The following is a 13,284-nucleotide window of genomic DNA, read 5'->3' as shown; positions in this document are numbered from 1 at the left end:
GGCTTTGCTGCTGTGTGTCCTGGAACAAGATAATTAGCCTTGCTGAACCTCCTTTCCCTCCGCTGTTAATGACGTAATGCTTTCCTTGCAAACATCCTGTGGCTGTGTGGAATGTTCTACACCCAGGCACCTCACCCTCAGTTGCTAATAGTAGTTTGAGGAGAGAAACCTTGAGGTTAATGGCTACCCTTTAATTTGGTTGGCTGGTTTTCGTTTCGTTTTGCTTTGCTTTGCTTTGCTTTTGAGACAGTGTTTCTCTGTGTAACAACTCTGGCTGTTCTGGAATTCACTTTGTAGACCTGGGTGGCCTCGAACTCATAGAGATTGCCTGTTTCTGCCTCCCAAGTGCTGGGATTAAAGGTGTGCACCACCACCACCTGGCTAACCCTTGACTAATTTACAGTATCAGTACACACCTAACTTTCGTGGGATGATTCTAAGTGTTTCGGAGTCCTGATTGAATAGTCAGATGAGAAGTGACCTTAAAGTGTTTCTAAAGAAACAGAAAAATTAAGAGTGTAAAATAAAATGAATCCAGGGGAGCTTGAGTCAAGCTGCTCTACTTAGCAAAGAAATTTTTGCTTCTGTTGCATTGTGGAACTCAGCTGCGCTGTATGGGGGAATAGAAGTGACACGGGAAAGGACCCCTGATTAGAGAAGCAGGTTCATTCCTTGCACCCCGCATTTCTAAGTTCTCTTAGCAAAACATGAGCGGTCAGTGTTTTATACTGAATTCATCCTACTCGCTGAATTCTGCACCCGTCGTGGTGACATCTATGGACAGATGTCATTTAGTGGTCCTTATTTCTTTTTAGGTCACGTGCTTAATAACGAGCTAAAACCAGTTCATTGTCTCTGCCCTTCACCATGATTGCTGGCTCTAAAACAGTTCAGCGAACACATTTCCAACCCAAATCCATCAGCACTAGGAGCAAATGCATCCTAACAGATAGCAAAATCATTTCATGTTTTAAAAATATCTTTTTGGATCCTCTTTAACAGGTATGAGGCAAACTGACACCTTCAAAACTAAAAAGGATCACAGGGCATCAGGAAGAGAGGACACTTACTGTGGGTTGCTGTAAACGCTTGTCACTTAGGGCCCAAGTCAATCTGCACTGAGATTCCCTGGAGAGCGGTATCAACAGGCAACAGTCAAAACCCCAATCAGCTCTAGTAATGAACTGTGAAGTATTAGGAAATAAAAGCCTAGTGAGGAAAGTGGTGGTTCTTCTCAAGGATCCTGGCTGGAACTGAACAAGACCCTGCCTGGCTCACCAAGAAAAGATGACATCCCTAGCTTTGCGGAGTCCAAAACCCCATCTGCTACTGATCCTATGAGGCTGGAAATCTAATTTGCCCATCAGGACAGCTTTGATCTGCTCAGGGTCTGTGTCCTCTCCAGTTTCCTTCTCGGTGATGGACGCAAATGATATTTTCTTGAGCAACTTCAGTTCTTTGGATACCGATTCTGTTTCTGATTTGGGTGGTGAATTGAGGGAATTTGGAACAGGCGAGCCTGCCGCCGGGATCGAGACCAAATTCTGAGACGTTCTCGAGGGAGTCTGAAGCAGGAGCAGGACCGCCCTCTGTTGGGGGCTGCACGCTGGATGCCACTTTCCCTCCAGGTGCACTGGCGGGTCCTGTGTTCTGTTCCCTGTGCCTTGTGATGAGTGTGCTTACCTCGGTTCGTCCTGGTTTTAAACCATCGTTTTTCTCCTAGGTTGCACATCCCATAGTGGTCTTTGCTTTTTCCTTCTGCGGATAGACATAAATATTCCCTGGTCTTCTGGTTTCTTTTAATGGTGAGAAGCTTACCTTAGATGCTCCTGGTAGTTTACACCTGGACATCTCTCCCATTGACAGTAACTTCCTACTGAAGTAACCCAGCTGGAATTTCACTTAGAGCAGAGAAGCAAGAAGGGTGTTTTTGTTTCTTCTTTTGCCTGAATCTTTTAACCTCCAGTTTTCCATCACCTTCCTGCTCCACTCCCCTCCGACTCCTTTCATTTAGGTCAAATGATTGAAAAGAGTTAGGACACAATGCTGACTTGAATTCCACACAAAGTCGTCAGAAGTAATAGTATTTGACACACCCCTGATGTCTCTCTGTGACGATTCTAAGTAGCTTTCTATGTCAGTCCATGTTATGTGTGTGTGTGCCAGATAACCATAAAAGAATGTGTCAGATTTATGCTATGGATCCTACATCAAAAGCTATTTCTTGTTCTTGCCTGGCCAGAGCTGGCTATTTGTGAGATATCGAACACACTCTCCGAATGTGTGTTCTGGGCCTATGTATGTGTATTGCAAGTGTCTGGTACAAGTGAAGAATAAGTAGATAGATACCATGAAAAGACTTGGATCCAGCCAAAATTCATTGAAAAACTTAGCACTTGCATAAAGGAATGTGACCATGAGATGAGGTAAAATTCAGAAAAAAAAAAAGTTGTCTTTTGAGACCATCTCTCAAAAATAAGGACTTTGGAGACCTAGAAAAGGGTTATTTCTGATGCGTTCATGCTTGGACTCAGAGACCTGTACCTCAGAAAATGACTGTAGAGATTCCCCTCCCCCCGATTTAAAGTAGGATAGAAGTGCCTTTAAAAAATATTACGTATTGCTGGGCAGTGGTGGCGCACGCCTCTAATCCCAGTACTCAGGAGGCAGAGACAGGTGGACCTCTGTGAGTTCGAGGCCAGTCTGGTCTATAGAGTAAGTTCCAGGACAGGCTCCAAAGCAACAGAAAAATCCTGTCTCAAAAAAAAAAATACGAATTACTGTGGGCATATGCTGTGTGAGTGTGGGCACAGTCCTCTTCACCCACCTTTATGTAATGTTAAGAGATCAAACTCAGATCGCCAGGCTTACACAGTAAATGTTTTATCCACTGAGCCATCTCCCCACCCCCAGAAATGCCTCTTTTAACAATTCAGCCACCCCATTCCTGGTATTATATTCAAGGGCACTTGAAATCAGATTTCGAAAAGTGTTCTGCATTTTGTGTACATTTGGAGCACTGTTCAGCAGCCAGACATGGAAACAAGCCTGGTGTCCATCAACAGATGAGTGACTTGAAAGTTCTGCACAGTGGAGTAGTGGTCAGGTTTTTTGAAAAGGATTCTGCCATGTGCTGCCGTATCCATGAAGCTTCAGGACATCACGTAGGTGAATTAATCCAATCAGTGAGAGACAGATCCTAAGTGGTTTCATTTAGGTGAGGTACTTAATCAAACACATCACAGCAGGAGGTGACGGGAGGTGAGAGTCAGAGCAGTTGTCAATTCTGACTTTCCTTCCTGCAGATGAGAAAGATCCTAGAGAACCAAGGCAGCGGTGTGTACTTCATAATGCTATACGCACAAAACTTATGCCACACCTTTTCAAAGTCAGTTAAGAACTTAGGAAGCTCTTTTACATATAGGGGAGTGCGGATCTATCGCCTGCAGACCCATGTCTCTGTGGCTGCACGTATTTCTTCTCCCACTTCTTTCGTGTCCGTGTTCGTACTTACGTGATGCAGGTCATTTGGTGGCATGACACATGTCAGAGGAGATGATATGCATGCTCTGTTGTGGGAAACGGAGTGGTCTGAGGTCCTGCTCCAGTTCTGCCACATGATGGGAAAGTCCATTCAGGCCCCTGTAGTCGGAGAAGACAGTGGTGAGGCTGACATGGGGCCGGGGTGTCCACCTGCTGCCTCACCCGACTTCAGCTCTTTTCTGTCCTCTTCGAAAACAAAGGCTGTGCTCTCAGCTGCTGCCTCCGCTCATGGGCTTTTGGGCCGGCTTTCACATCAGCTCGCTTCTCTGTGATGAGTGCTGAACCCTTGTCTTCGTGCCAAAGAAAGGTTACCGGTGTCACCCAGTGACTGCAGCGTGTCTACTGATTCATCTCCCATAAAACACAAAAATCAGTCCCGAGGGAACACAATGCATGCCTGTCCAGGAGGGAATATTTTTTGTTTTAATCTGAGGGGTATTACAATGGCTCCTAGAGTCATATTCTATAGTACTTAATTTTTCTTGTTAAGGAGAATTTAAATTTCATTTTCTTTCTTAGTGAGACAATAATGAAACACAGGCTGGGAACCATTGCCTCTGCTGAATGGTAATACAATTCAGTCAGAGCTAAAGTGAGCTGGATTCAAGCCAAGAAAATAAAATGATCTGGTTTTCACATTTGGATTGCAAGGGAAAAAATGGAAAAGCAGCTAATCTCCTCTATATAACGTGCAAGCCCACACTGCCGTAGCTGCGTGTGAGGTACAGAAGCTCAACCCTTGCTTCTCCTGCCTGTGTGAAACCTTTGAGGAAGCCTTCACTCCTCCGGGCAGCAGGCTTATGAATTCTACAAAAAGTCCATGAGCCAAGGTCACTTGTGTGCAGAAACCTCTTCTTGAGGCATGATGCTCCCTCAGATTTATAGCTTGGAGAATGTGAGAGCTCTACAGTTTATCCCTTCACCTACCCACACCAGGTTTTCAGTCTGGGTGTTCACTTAGCATATTTAATTAGTTTAAAAGGTGGGTCAATTTAATAATTTCCATCTTAACCCAGAGTGAGACTGAGGTGGGGTACATAAGGTGCATACACAGTGGACTTTTAGGAGATCCGTGCATGACCTTGAGGTTCTGAGCCGTGGTTCGCCCTTAAAAGCCATTCTGCTTTGAATGGAGTCAGTTTCCAGTCATTTGGTTTATCCAGGCAATTATTTGAAGATGAATGATAATGGGTGTCTGGAAACATTGAATTTAAAATTAATCTTTAATCCCTCTCTATCCACGTTGTGAGTAGACTGTCGTCAGGGCCTAAGCTTCTTCACTCTTGTTTTTCAGATCACTACTGATCTAAGACAGCGGTGCACGGACAATCATACCGGGACGTCAGCCTCAGCCCCCATGGCTGCTGGCATCATTGCCCTAGCCCTGGAAGCCAAGTAAGCCTTGATCTCTCTGTCTTCACTGGTGACAAGCCCCCACCTCTAAGAACACTCTCCCTTCCCCTATATACGTAGTCCTTAGCACAATAGTCCAGGAGATAACTTCCCACGCCAGTATTTAAATTTGCAGTGGTTTGGGCTTTCAGGCATTTTTTTTTTTTTTTTATTGATGGGAATAGTGGCTCACACCTGTAATCCCAGCATTTGGGAGGTTGAGGTAGGAGGATCGCAAGTGTGAGACTAGCTGGGGCTACATCCCAAGTTCTAGGTCAGCACAAGATCTATAACAAAGGATATATCATGAGACCCTGTCTCAGACTAACAGAGAAACAGAAGGACCAGTAAGCAGCACTCGTTCAGGGAGAAGTGTGGGGTTTACATGTGCCTTATAAAGCAAGCCGTGTGGCTCCTTCATTATGTTGTCCCAGCGTTAGCTATTTGGCTGCAACGGTCTCACATCCTATCGGTCTTTCTTTTTCTCCCGGAATATTTCTGTGAGCCTCAGACAGGTTACTAATGTCTCCCTTTCTGGTCCCCTTCTCTATAGCTCAGCAAGGCAGCTCAGAGTCCAGGACAGCAATGCTGCCACAGATGGACGCAATAGAACAGGATATGTCAAAGTCACGTGTGGCAGGACCCTACAGACAAGGACAACACATTTCCCTCAGCTTTGCTCCTGGCCCATCTAGTCAAACTGTTCAAAAGACATTTGGAAAGGCTCCATAAGCTCTTTGCATGTGACACCTCCTCTTGTCTCAAAGCAAGTGGGTCCCTTTGACAGAGCCTCAGAAAGCCTTGTACAGATCTAAAATCCCCGCCTCCATCACAAAACCTAAAGTGTCCAGAAAATCTGAAAGTTCTCTTGTAAATTTAACACCCAGATTTATTTGAGAAGCGGATCCCCTGCTATTTTTGTCCGTCCATATCCCACACATTGTGAAGACGCCTATCTTCATTGCATCAGTGTTCATGCAGATAATGGCTCTCTGGCTCAGCCCTCACCAGAGGTTCTGTATTATACCTGCAATTAACACCATTTCTGAGAAAAAAAAAAATTATGAGTTCCACACACATCTAATCCAAGGATTTTTTTTTTAAGGGGGGATTTGAGGGTCTGTTCTCTGAGGTTCTCCCTGTATGACGATATTAAGAAAATAGAACAGGAGTAATGGCATCAGTATTTTCCAAAAGGAGCCTGGCATTGCTCCCCAGGAGATGATGCAAAACTCTTCTACCGTATTGAACCTAAGAGCGCAGCACTAGCAGGTGGGCGGGGAAGACGCGTGAGATGGGGAAGCATGGGCCTTGCTGGGAGAATGGGCTTGTTCATTCCCAATAGCCAAATGGTTCCTCTCCATTCCTAGCCACCTTCTTGGTAAGGAGACAAGAGCCAAGGTTGATGGCGTTCTAATACAGCGCGCCTTTAGCATGTAAATCCTTGCACTGTAAAAGGAAGGGAAACACTGCCTCCAGATCTGGCGTCATAGCTTTGGGTGGCCACCCACCTAAGTCTTTCCATTGGATGCTATCCAAGTTCCCATGAACCTTTGGGTTCCTTTTTGACAAGACTAAATGTGAAGTCAGTTTCAACACACTCTATTTCTTAAGGTGCTGGACATTTTGGGGTTGGCAAAGAACCCCTCTTACTCTCTGAAATTTTCACTTTACAACTTTTCGCTCGGTCTTCTGGCAGCAGAAGTGAGTTAAGTGTCTGCATTTTTCAATTTGCTGGATCTAAATAGGATGTTAGGGTGAAAAAAAAAGATTTTTTTTCCTGAAATTCTAGGTGGTTTCTCTGGAATATTTTCCTCTCCATGAAATATTGAAGGGAAATAAAAACCCGGAATTCATCACCCCCTCACTCCCACAAAGAGACCAGAATCTCAAATTCAGACTTGACCTCTCGACACGGAACTGCTTTTGGACACGCTGAGCTGAGTCTCAGTTCTTTGAGAAATTACTGTAACCCTATTTTTCCAGTGACAGTTCTTTTCAACACCATTTAAGATAGCCATGCACGATCCTCATGTTAAGCCCCCATCCTCCCACTCAGGGACACAAGGTCCTCTGGAGGCTGCAGAACACATACAGGGGTGCAGCTGTCCTCCTCGCTTTTCCATGGTGAGGATTTCTTACCATTCGTTCCTGCCAAATTGTCACAAGTATGGGGTAACCTATATTCTCCAAACACAGGTTACCTGGAAACCACTGTACTTTAAGAGTTTTAGCAAGCCATTTCGGTTATGGACCTGTAATAGTGGTAAATAAAGAGTCTGATTAAACGAGAAGGAATAGGCCTTTCCCTGTAACTCTATTGGTGTGACCTACGGGCTGACCTCTGCCTGTAAGTGAAGCTGAAAATGACGGGAGAGAGGTCCGAGTTATCTAGGAGTGGGTCAGTTGTGGCATGAAACCAGCATCAGAATAAGCACTGGGGTTGGAGTTTGAGCAAAGATTATCTGAAAGGAAGAAATTGCAGAGAGGAGCTCAAATAACAGTGTTCCGAGGCTGCAATTGCTCTCCAGCTAAGCCTGGGCTATGCCCAGCTCATTACCCACTTCCTGAGGCTGTCGCCTTGCAATCTTCTCTTCCACTCAGTAATGATGGGCCTTGGCATTTTGATACGCAGCCTTTACAAGTGCAAGCCATCAGTGCCCCCCTCGAAGAGAAATAGGAGAGGAAACTCAAGCAGATGGAACCACGGCTAGCAAGGCTGTGCTCCTTCCCAGGTGCTCGGGCTGCCCGCACCGAGCTTGCTAAGCAGGAGATAGGCTAGACCATCAGATGGGCACGCAGCGAGCATCCCTGTTTAACCACATGGCCCCTTTACCCCTACATGCAAAGATCATTGTGTCACTAGCTTGCTATGTCCGCTTGGCGTAGGAACACAGAGGAAAGCGCCAGTCCTCAGCTTCCCTCAGCCTGCCTCCCCTCTGGGATTTGTTGAGATCTAGGAATATGAGTCGTGTTATTGGTGGTAGAATTTCCTCTATTTGCCTCTTCTAAGAACAAAGAGAACAAACACAAAAGAGACTCTGATTAAGTTTAAAGTGTACAGATCTCTGGTCCAAACTTAACAGCCATTGGATGGTAAAATAATTTTTCTGTGACAGCTCATAGGATTCCCTGAACATCATTTATTCTTCTGGATATAGAAACCTTGCATTGCAACAAGTGCTTATGTAAAAAGCCCATGTATCCTTGATTGAAAGATGAACTTCTGGGATGGTTGAGATGGCTCAGTGGGTAAAAGGTACTTGCCACCGAACTTGAGGACTTGGGTTCAATCCCATAGGGCCCATATGGTAGAAAAGAAGAACTAACTTCTACAAGTTACCCACTGACTTCTATGGCCATGTGTTCCCCAACACACATAAAAAAATAAGCAAATAATAAAATATAATTTTTTAGAATTGGGAAAAAGAATGGAGAATCATTGTCTGTTTCATGGGTTCACATTCATAGATCCCATCAACCACATTCTAAAGTTCTTGAGTAAAAGATGGCATCTTTACTAAAAGCACATGGACATGTTTTTCTTACTGTTATTCTCTAAGCAATGCAATGCAGCAACAGCTGTCTTAGCATCTGCACTACCCTAGGTGTTAGAGTCATCCAAGGATGAATACAGCATGTGGCACTGTGCCAAGGTCACTTGCATCGTTTTATAGAAGGACTTGATCATCTGTGGGCTCCAAGGTTTGCCAAGGGTCCTGAGGCCAGTGCCCCACCAAAATAATGGATTCTGTTCCCAAGAGTGCATGATTCCTATCTGGCTCCTTCTCTCCTCTTTGAGAATCTTGCCTCTCTGGTTAAGTAGGTGATTTCTCCCCTGTTCCCTTTGACTTCTAAAGCCTATGAATGATTTTAAGATAAGTGGAAACACCATCACCTTACAGGGGAGAAAAACTGACTTTTGTGTTAAAGACTGCTTGGCTCATTTATCACTTCAAAAAGTTTAAAGTATGCCAGTATTTGAGACTTTGTAGCTTCAAAATAATTTCATGATTTCTCAGATGGTCAAATGCTGCAGGAGGACCTTCCGCAGCAGTCAAATAGGGAGTAGAGAGTCAGTAAATTGCTAGGGAACTAATCGCGATGGGGGCCATTATTAAAAGGGATATACTATCATGGAGCAAACCTGTAGAAGTTCAGGCTGGAGCGAGTACTGTGGGGAGTGGGCCTCTGCTAGTGTTCAGTGGTGAGTGTGCAGCTGTTGTCGGCTAAGCCTTGCGGGATGCCACATCTGCAGGTGTCTGCCTCAAGCTCAGTGCACACCCAGTGTGCCACACTCAGAAGACAGACAGCAAAAAGGGCATGATAGCAAACGGTGTTTCCTGCAAAACAGTTTATGAAATTAGGGAGAACTGACGTTCAGGAAAGTGAGTGCTTGGAGCAGTATGTTGTGTTTTGCTGAAAACTGGCATGGCAAAGTAAAATGTCAGCATTAGCTCACAGAACTCAAAAGCTGTGCTCACCATTGCAAAGGGTCTGTCCCTGGGAAAAGGGAAAACATATATTCAGCAATCAAGAAATGTTACTCTGTGTAGTGAGTGATAATTAAGAAGGACTTAGTTAGTTAGCAGATTCCAATTTTTTTTAAGATATAGGGTTTATGTCTAGAGAGACCCTTCCACAAATCCTTGGTTTAAATTATCCAAAAGCCTTGTTGTTTTTTTTTTTCAAATTTAATCTCTAAGCAAGCTGCAGAATAACTTACTTTGGGAAAACACAATACATCTAAATTTAAACTTAGAGAATAAGAAAATAAATATACTAGAAGTATCCCTGGAACATAGTAAGCCCCGACTGCTTTAGTGCCTTGTACACACATGTACACATGAACACATTGCCAAATGGGTTCGTCCACTTTCTCTTTATTGTCTGTATGCTATTTCCTATTTCCCCCTGGTTTTTGGAATGTCTCATATAGGTACATATGAAGCACATACAGACTATAGGGTATTCTAGATTGTTTAGCTAATCTTTGTGGTACTGATATTTTCATGCGTAATACTTCCTGATTGAAACTTAAAATTCATTGGGGTTAAAGATTTTACTTTATAATCTTTATTTATGTTTAGATAGCAATTGTATTAAACACTAGGGAAAAAACCTTAAGGCAGTATAGTCTATACAAAGAGAATTGGGTGGGGCTTGATTAGGTGTTTTTGTTGGTTTTTTTTTTTTTTAAGTGATTTAAGCTATGAAAGCTAAAATCTCACCAGGGAAGTAAATGTTCACTGGCAGATATACACAATCCATTCACGAAAGCTAAAACAATACTCAGAGGAATGACTGTGGACATGGTAAGACATGGTTGAGAATAGAAATGACCAGTTGATGATTCAGGGTGGGGCGGTGCTCTCTTTTGTATCCTCTGCGTCACCTGAGCAATCCATCTTTAACAGGTGGATTCCTAACAACCACAGATTCATTCACCTATTCAAAGAGTCTTGTTTTTCTATGAAAGAACTGAGTCCTAAATCAGCTGGCAGAATAGGTTAGTGGCGTGTGTGTCGTTTTTACCCTTCAGGTCCTTCCACTGGTGTTTGTTAGTGACATTTCCCTCCTTTGCTCACTGTGAGTCACCCTCTGAGCTCCTAAGGGAAGTCCTTCCACCTTTGGTCCTGAGTGGGAGAGATCATGTCAGAGCCGGGGTGGCCCAAGTGTGAAGAGTGGCCGCAGAGCCAAGGCATGAGTCACTCCATCTGCCCTGACTTTGAAATAAACTCCTGACTGGTCTTCTCTCAGGAGATTAAACAATCTGCAATTTTCATAATTTAAAAAGCCCGTCCATGCTGGTGTTCTGTAGTTCCATCTTCTCCACCACTGTGTCTTTGGCCTCCCTTTTCCACTGTAAGCTATCCTGTTGGTGTGTAAGAAAAAGAGAGGGCACCGCCCTAATGTGTGACCCACTTATTGTTAGTTACCTGAAGCTGTTGAGACGAGACCTGGAGTTTGTGACAGGCTAGTTCTGAGCTTCCTAGAATGGAACGTAATCAAGAGAGATTGTACAAGAAGGCCTTGATGGCCACAAGCATTCCTAAATACCAGGATTAGCATCTGGGTAATGCGATCCTGTAACCAATCTTATCTTTTTTTGTTGCTGCTGCCATCTTAATTAAAAACACATTTCACTATTAACTGTTCTGTTGGGAATTTTCCCCAGAGCCACATTAAGCTGTATGAAATGTGTGATGGCTTAGGAGCACAACAGTGTTTGATCGTGGAGGTAGCATCGGAAAAGACATACCCACTCTTGGTTGTTTTTTTTTTTTTTAAGAAGAGTGTTACTTCACTTAGAAAACCCATGTTCAGTGAGACATACAGACACAAGGGCCGATTCTGTAGCTCACAAAGACAAGAGACCAGAGCCTTGCGTTCTCCCTTTCTGGTTACCTGGGAGTTTCAGACAGATTGGAATACTGTATTCAGGCCTGTATTTCAGCTGAGGTCCCTGGCATGAGAAGGATGCATGAATTAAAAGACCATCAGGAGGGAGAGTTGACAAAGTTTATGGGGTTAAAAGCAGCACGCATTTCAGCTTGAGACTGAGCGGACAGAGCAGGGATGTACTGTCCTGGATTATTCCCTATAGTGAAATAATTGTAACCAGACACACGGAGCAGTTACCGCAGGCCTTCTGCCAGGACTGTGCATGAAAATAGCTTTGTTATGTCTACATACACACAGACAATACACTCTGTCCTCTAGCACTTTTCATGTTCAAATTATATAGAAGCCAATTTTCCCTGGACTTGCCTGACTCGGTGCCTTAAGTAACAGTTTCAAACAGGACTTCCAAAGGTATCCCTTAGGACTGGGAAAGCCCTGGTCAGCAGGCTCACTCACTTGGATTATCTTGAGGTTAGCCAGTGTTTCCCTTGCCTTCCCGTAGAGGAGAAAACAGTACCATGTTGGAGACTTGAGCTGCTGCAAAGACCAACTGAAGACAGAAAATTCTGACTCTTTTTCATAGCTACATTTAACTGTATTTTTTATGTTTTTCACTGAAAATATATAATTCTTCATCTTATTATTATATTTTCATATAAGAATGGTAGCAATTATCAAATCTATTCCTTGTATCACTGATCAAATCCCATTTCTAAGCAACCAAAACAGTAGGAAAGTCTTCATTACATACATCCAATATGTATGGAAGGAGAAAGATACACTTTTTGGAAAATTCTAGATGGCTTCAAAAAGAGTCTGGTCAAAGTAAGGGTGAGAGAGAGAGAGAGAGAGAGAGAGAGAGAGAGAGAGAGAGAGAGAGAGAGAACTAAGTACATATCATTAAGATGATATATCTTAATGAAAAGGAAGAAAAGCAGGCTAAGTTCTAGTTGCTTTGCTGAACTTAACCTGGTGCCATTTATAGAAATAAATATACTTTATTGTTTCCCATGGGATTCTGGGAATTCTAAGAAGCATAAAACCTACTGAGACAAGATGCCTTGCAATGAGAACTGTGGTAAATGCCTCGGGCAATTATTGACTGGATTTAGTGTGCCAACTTCCTCAGCGGTTATCCTGATTATTTGTTAATCCTCAGAAAATGCCTACCACTGTGTTTATAAATGCTGTAAATGACTGACAGGTTACTCTTTAAAGTGAAAAGTAGTGAATATGGATTTCTTTGCCTTATAAATTGCATGCCTGCTCCTGTGTTGTTTGATACAGCAGGATACTAGCAATCTATGTTAACCCTTACTCGGGTCTTAGGAAACCCACTGACGTCTTAATGAGTTTTTAGGAAATGTGCAAAATTTAGTATTTTAATCGACTATCTTAGAAGGTTTTGTATTTTCCTCATTGCTAAAATATTATTGTCCTTGGCGGTGCCTGTGGTTAATCTCTAAGGACTAAAAGTCCATTACCTCGTGCCATTGCTGCGACTTACTCAATTTCAGCAAAGCCTATAAAAAGTCGTTCCTGTGATGGCCCATCCCCTAGCTTCATCAGGTATCACTGAAGACTCTGTCTTGAAACCCACTTACAATTCAACTCTGTTTCTACACCAGGTGTTTTTGGGATGAGGTATAACTTTTGTTCACTTAGGGTTTTTTTTAAGAATTTAATGCGTGAATACTGTATTTACATCATTTCTACCCCCCCTACCTCCAGCTTCTCCTATGTTGCCACTCATGACTTATTATTATTGTTGTTAGATTATTATTGTTAGATACATATTATATATGTGTGTGTGTGTGTGTGTGTGTGTGTGTGTCACTAACTTTCCGAATCCATTTCGCGTTGCTCATATGTACATGTTTAGGGCTGACCCTTTGTGATTCCACAATCTTCCTGGTGAGATCAGCCCTGGAGAAGGCTGACTCC

The 13,284-nt window shown here is 43.4% G+C and overlaps 1 protein-coding gene across 4 annotated transcripts in view; it reads left to right on the top strand.

The window, feature by feature from the left end:
* The window catches only part of Pcsk5 (proprotein convertase subtilisin/kexin type 5), a 411,377-nt gene that overhangs the window by 192,486 nt on the left and 205,607 nt on the right, over positions 1-13,284 (top strand). For all 4 annotated transcript variants that reach the window (XR_007594733.1, XR_007594738.1, XM_050158819.1 and 1 more), the window contains exon 9: positions 4,838-4,938. Coding sequence is in view for 2 of the 4 variants with exons in the window: in XM_050158819.1 (XP_050014776.1) it covers positions 4,838-4,938 (101 nt within the window). In the remaining 2 variants the exon portion in view is untranslated. The remainder of the gene's footprint in view (positions 1-4,837; positions 4,939-13,284) is intronic.

The sequence above is a fragment of the Alexandromys fortis genome, unplaced genomic scaffold, assembly GCF_014885135.2.
Source record: "Alexandromys fortis isolate MF-2015 unplaced genomic scaffold, M_Fortis_MF-2015_v1.1 scaffold_10, whole genome shotgun sequence".
NCBI classification, from domain to species: domain Eukaryota; kingdom Metazoa; phylum Chordata; class Mammalia; order Rodentia; family Cricetidae; genus Alexandromys; species Alexandromys fortis.
This window is presented reverse-complemented; position numbering and strand designations above follow the sequence as displayed.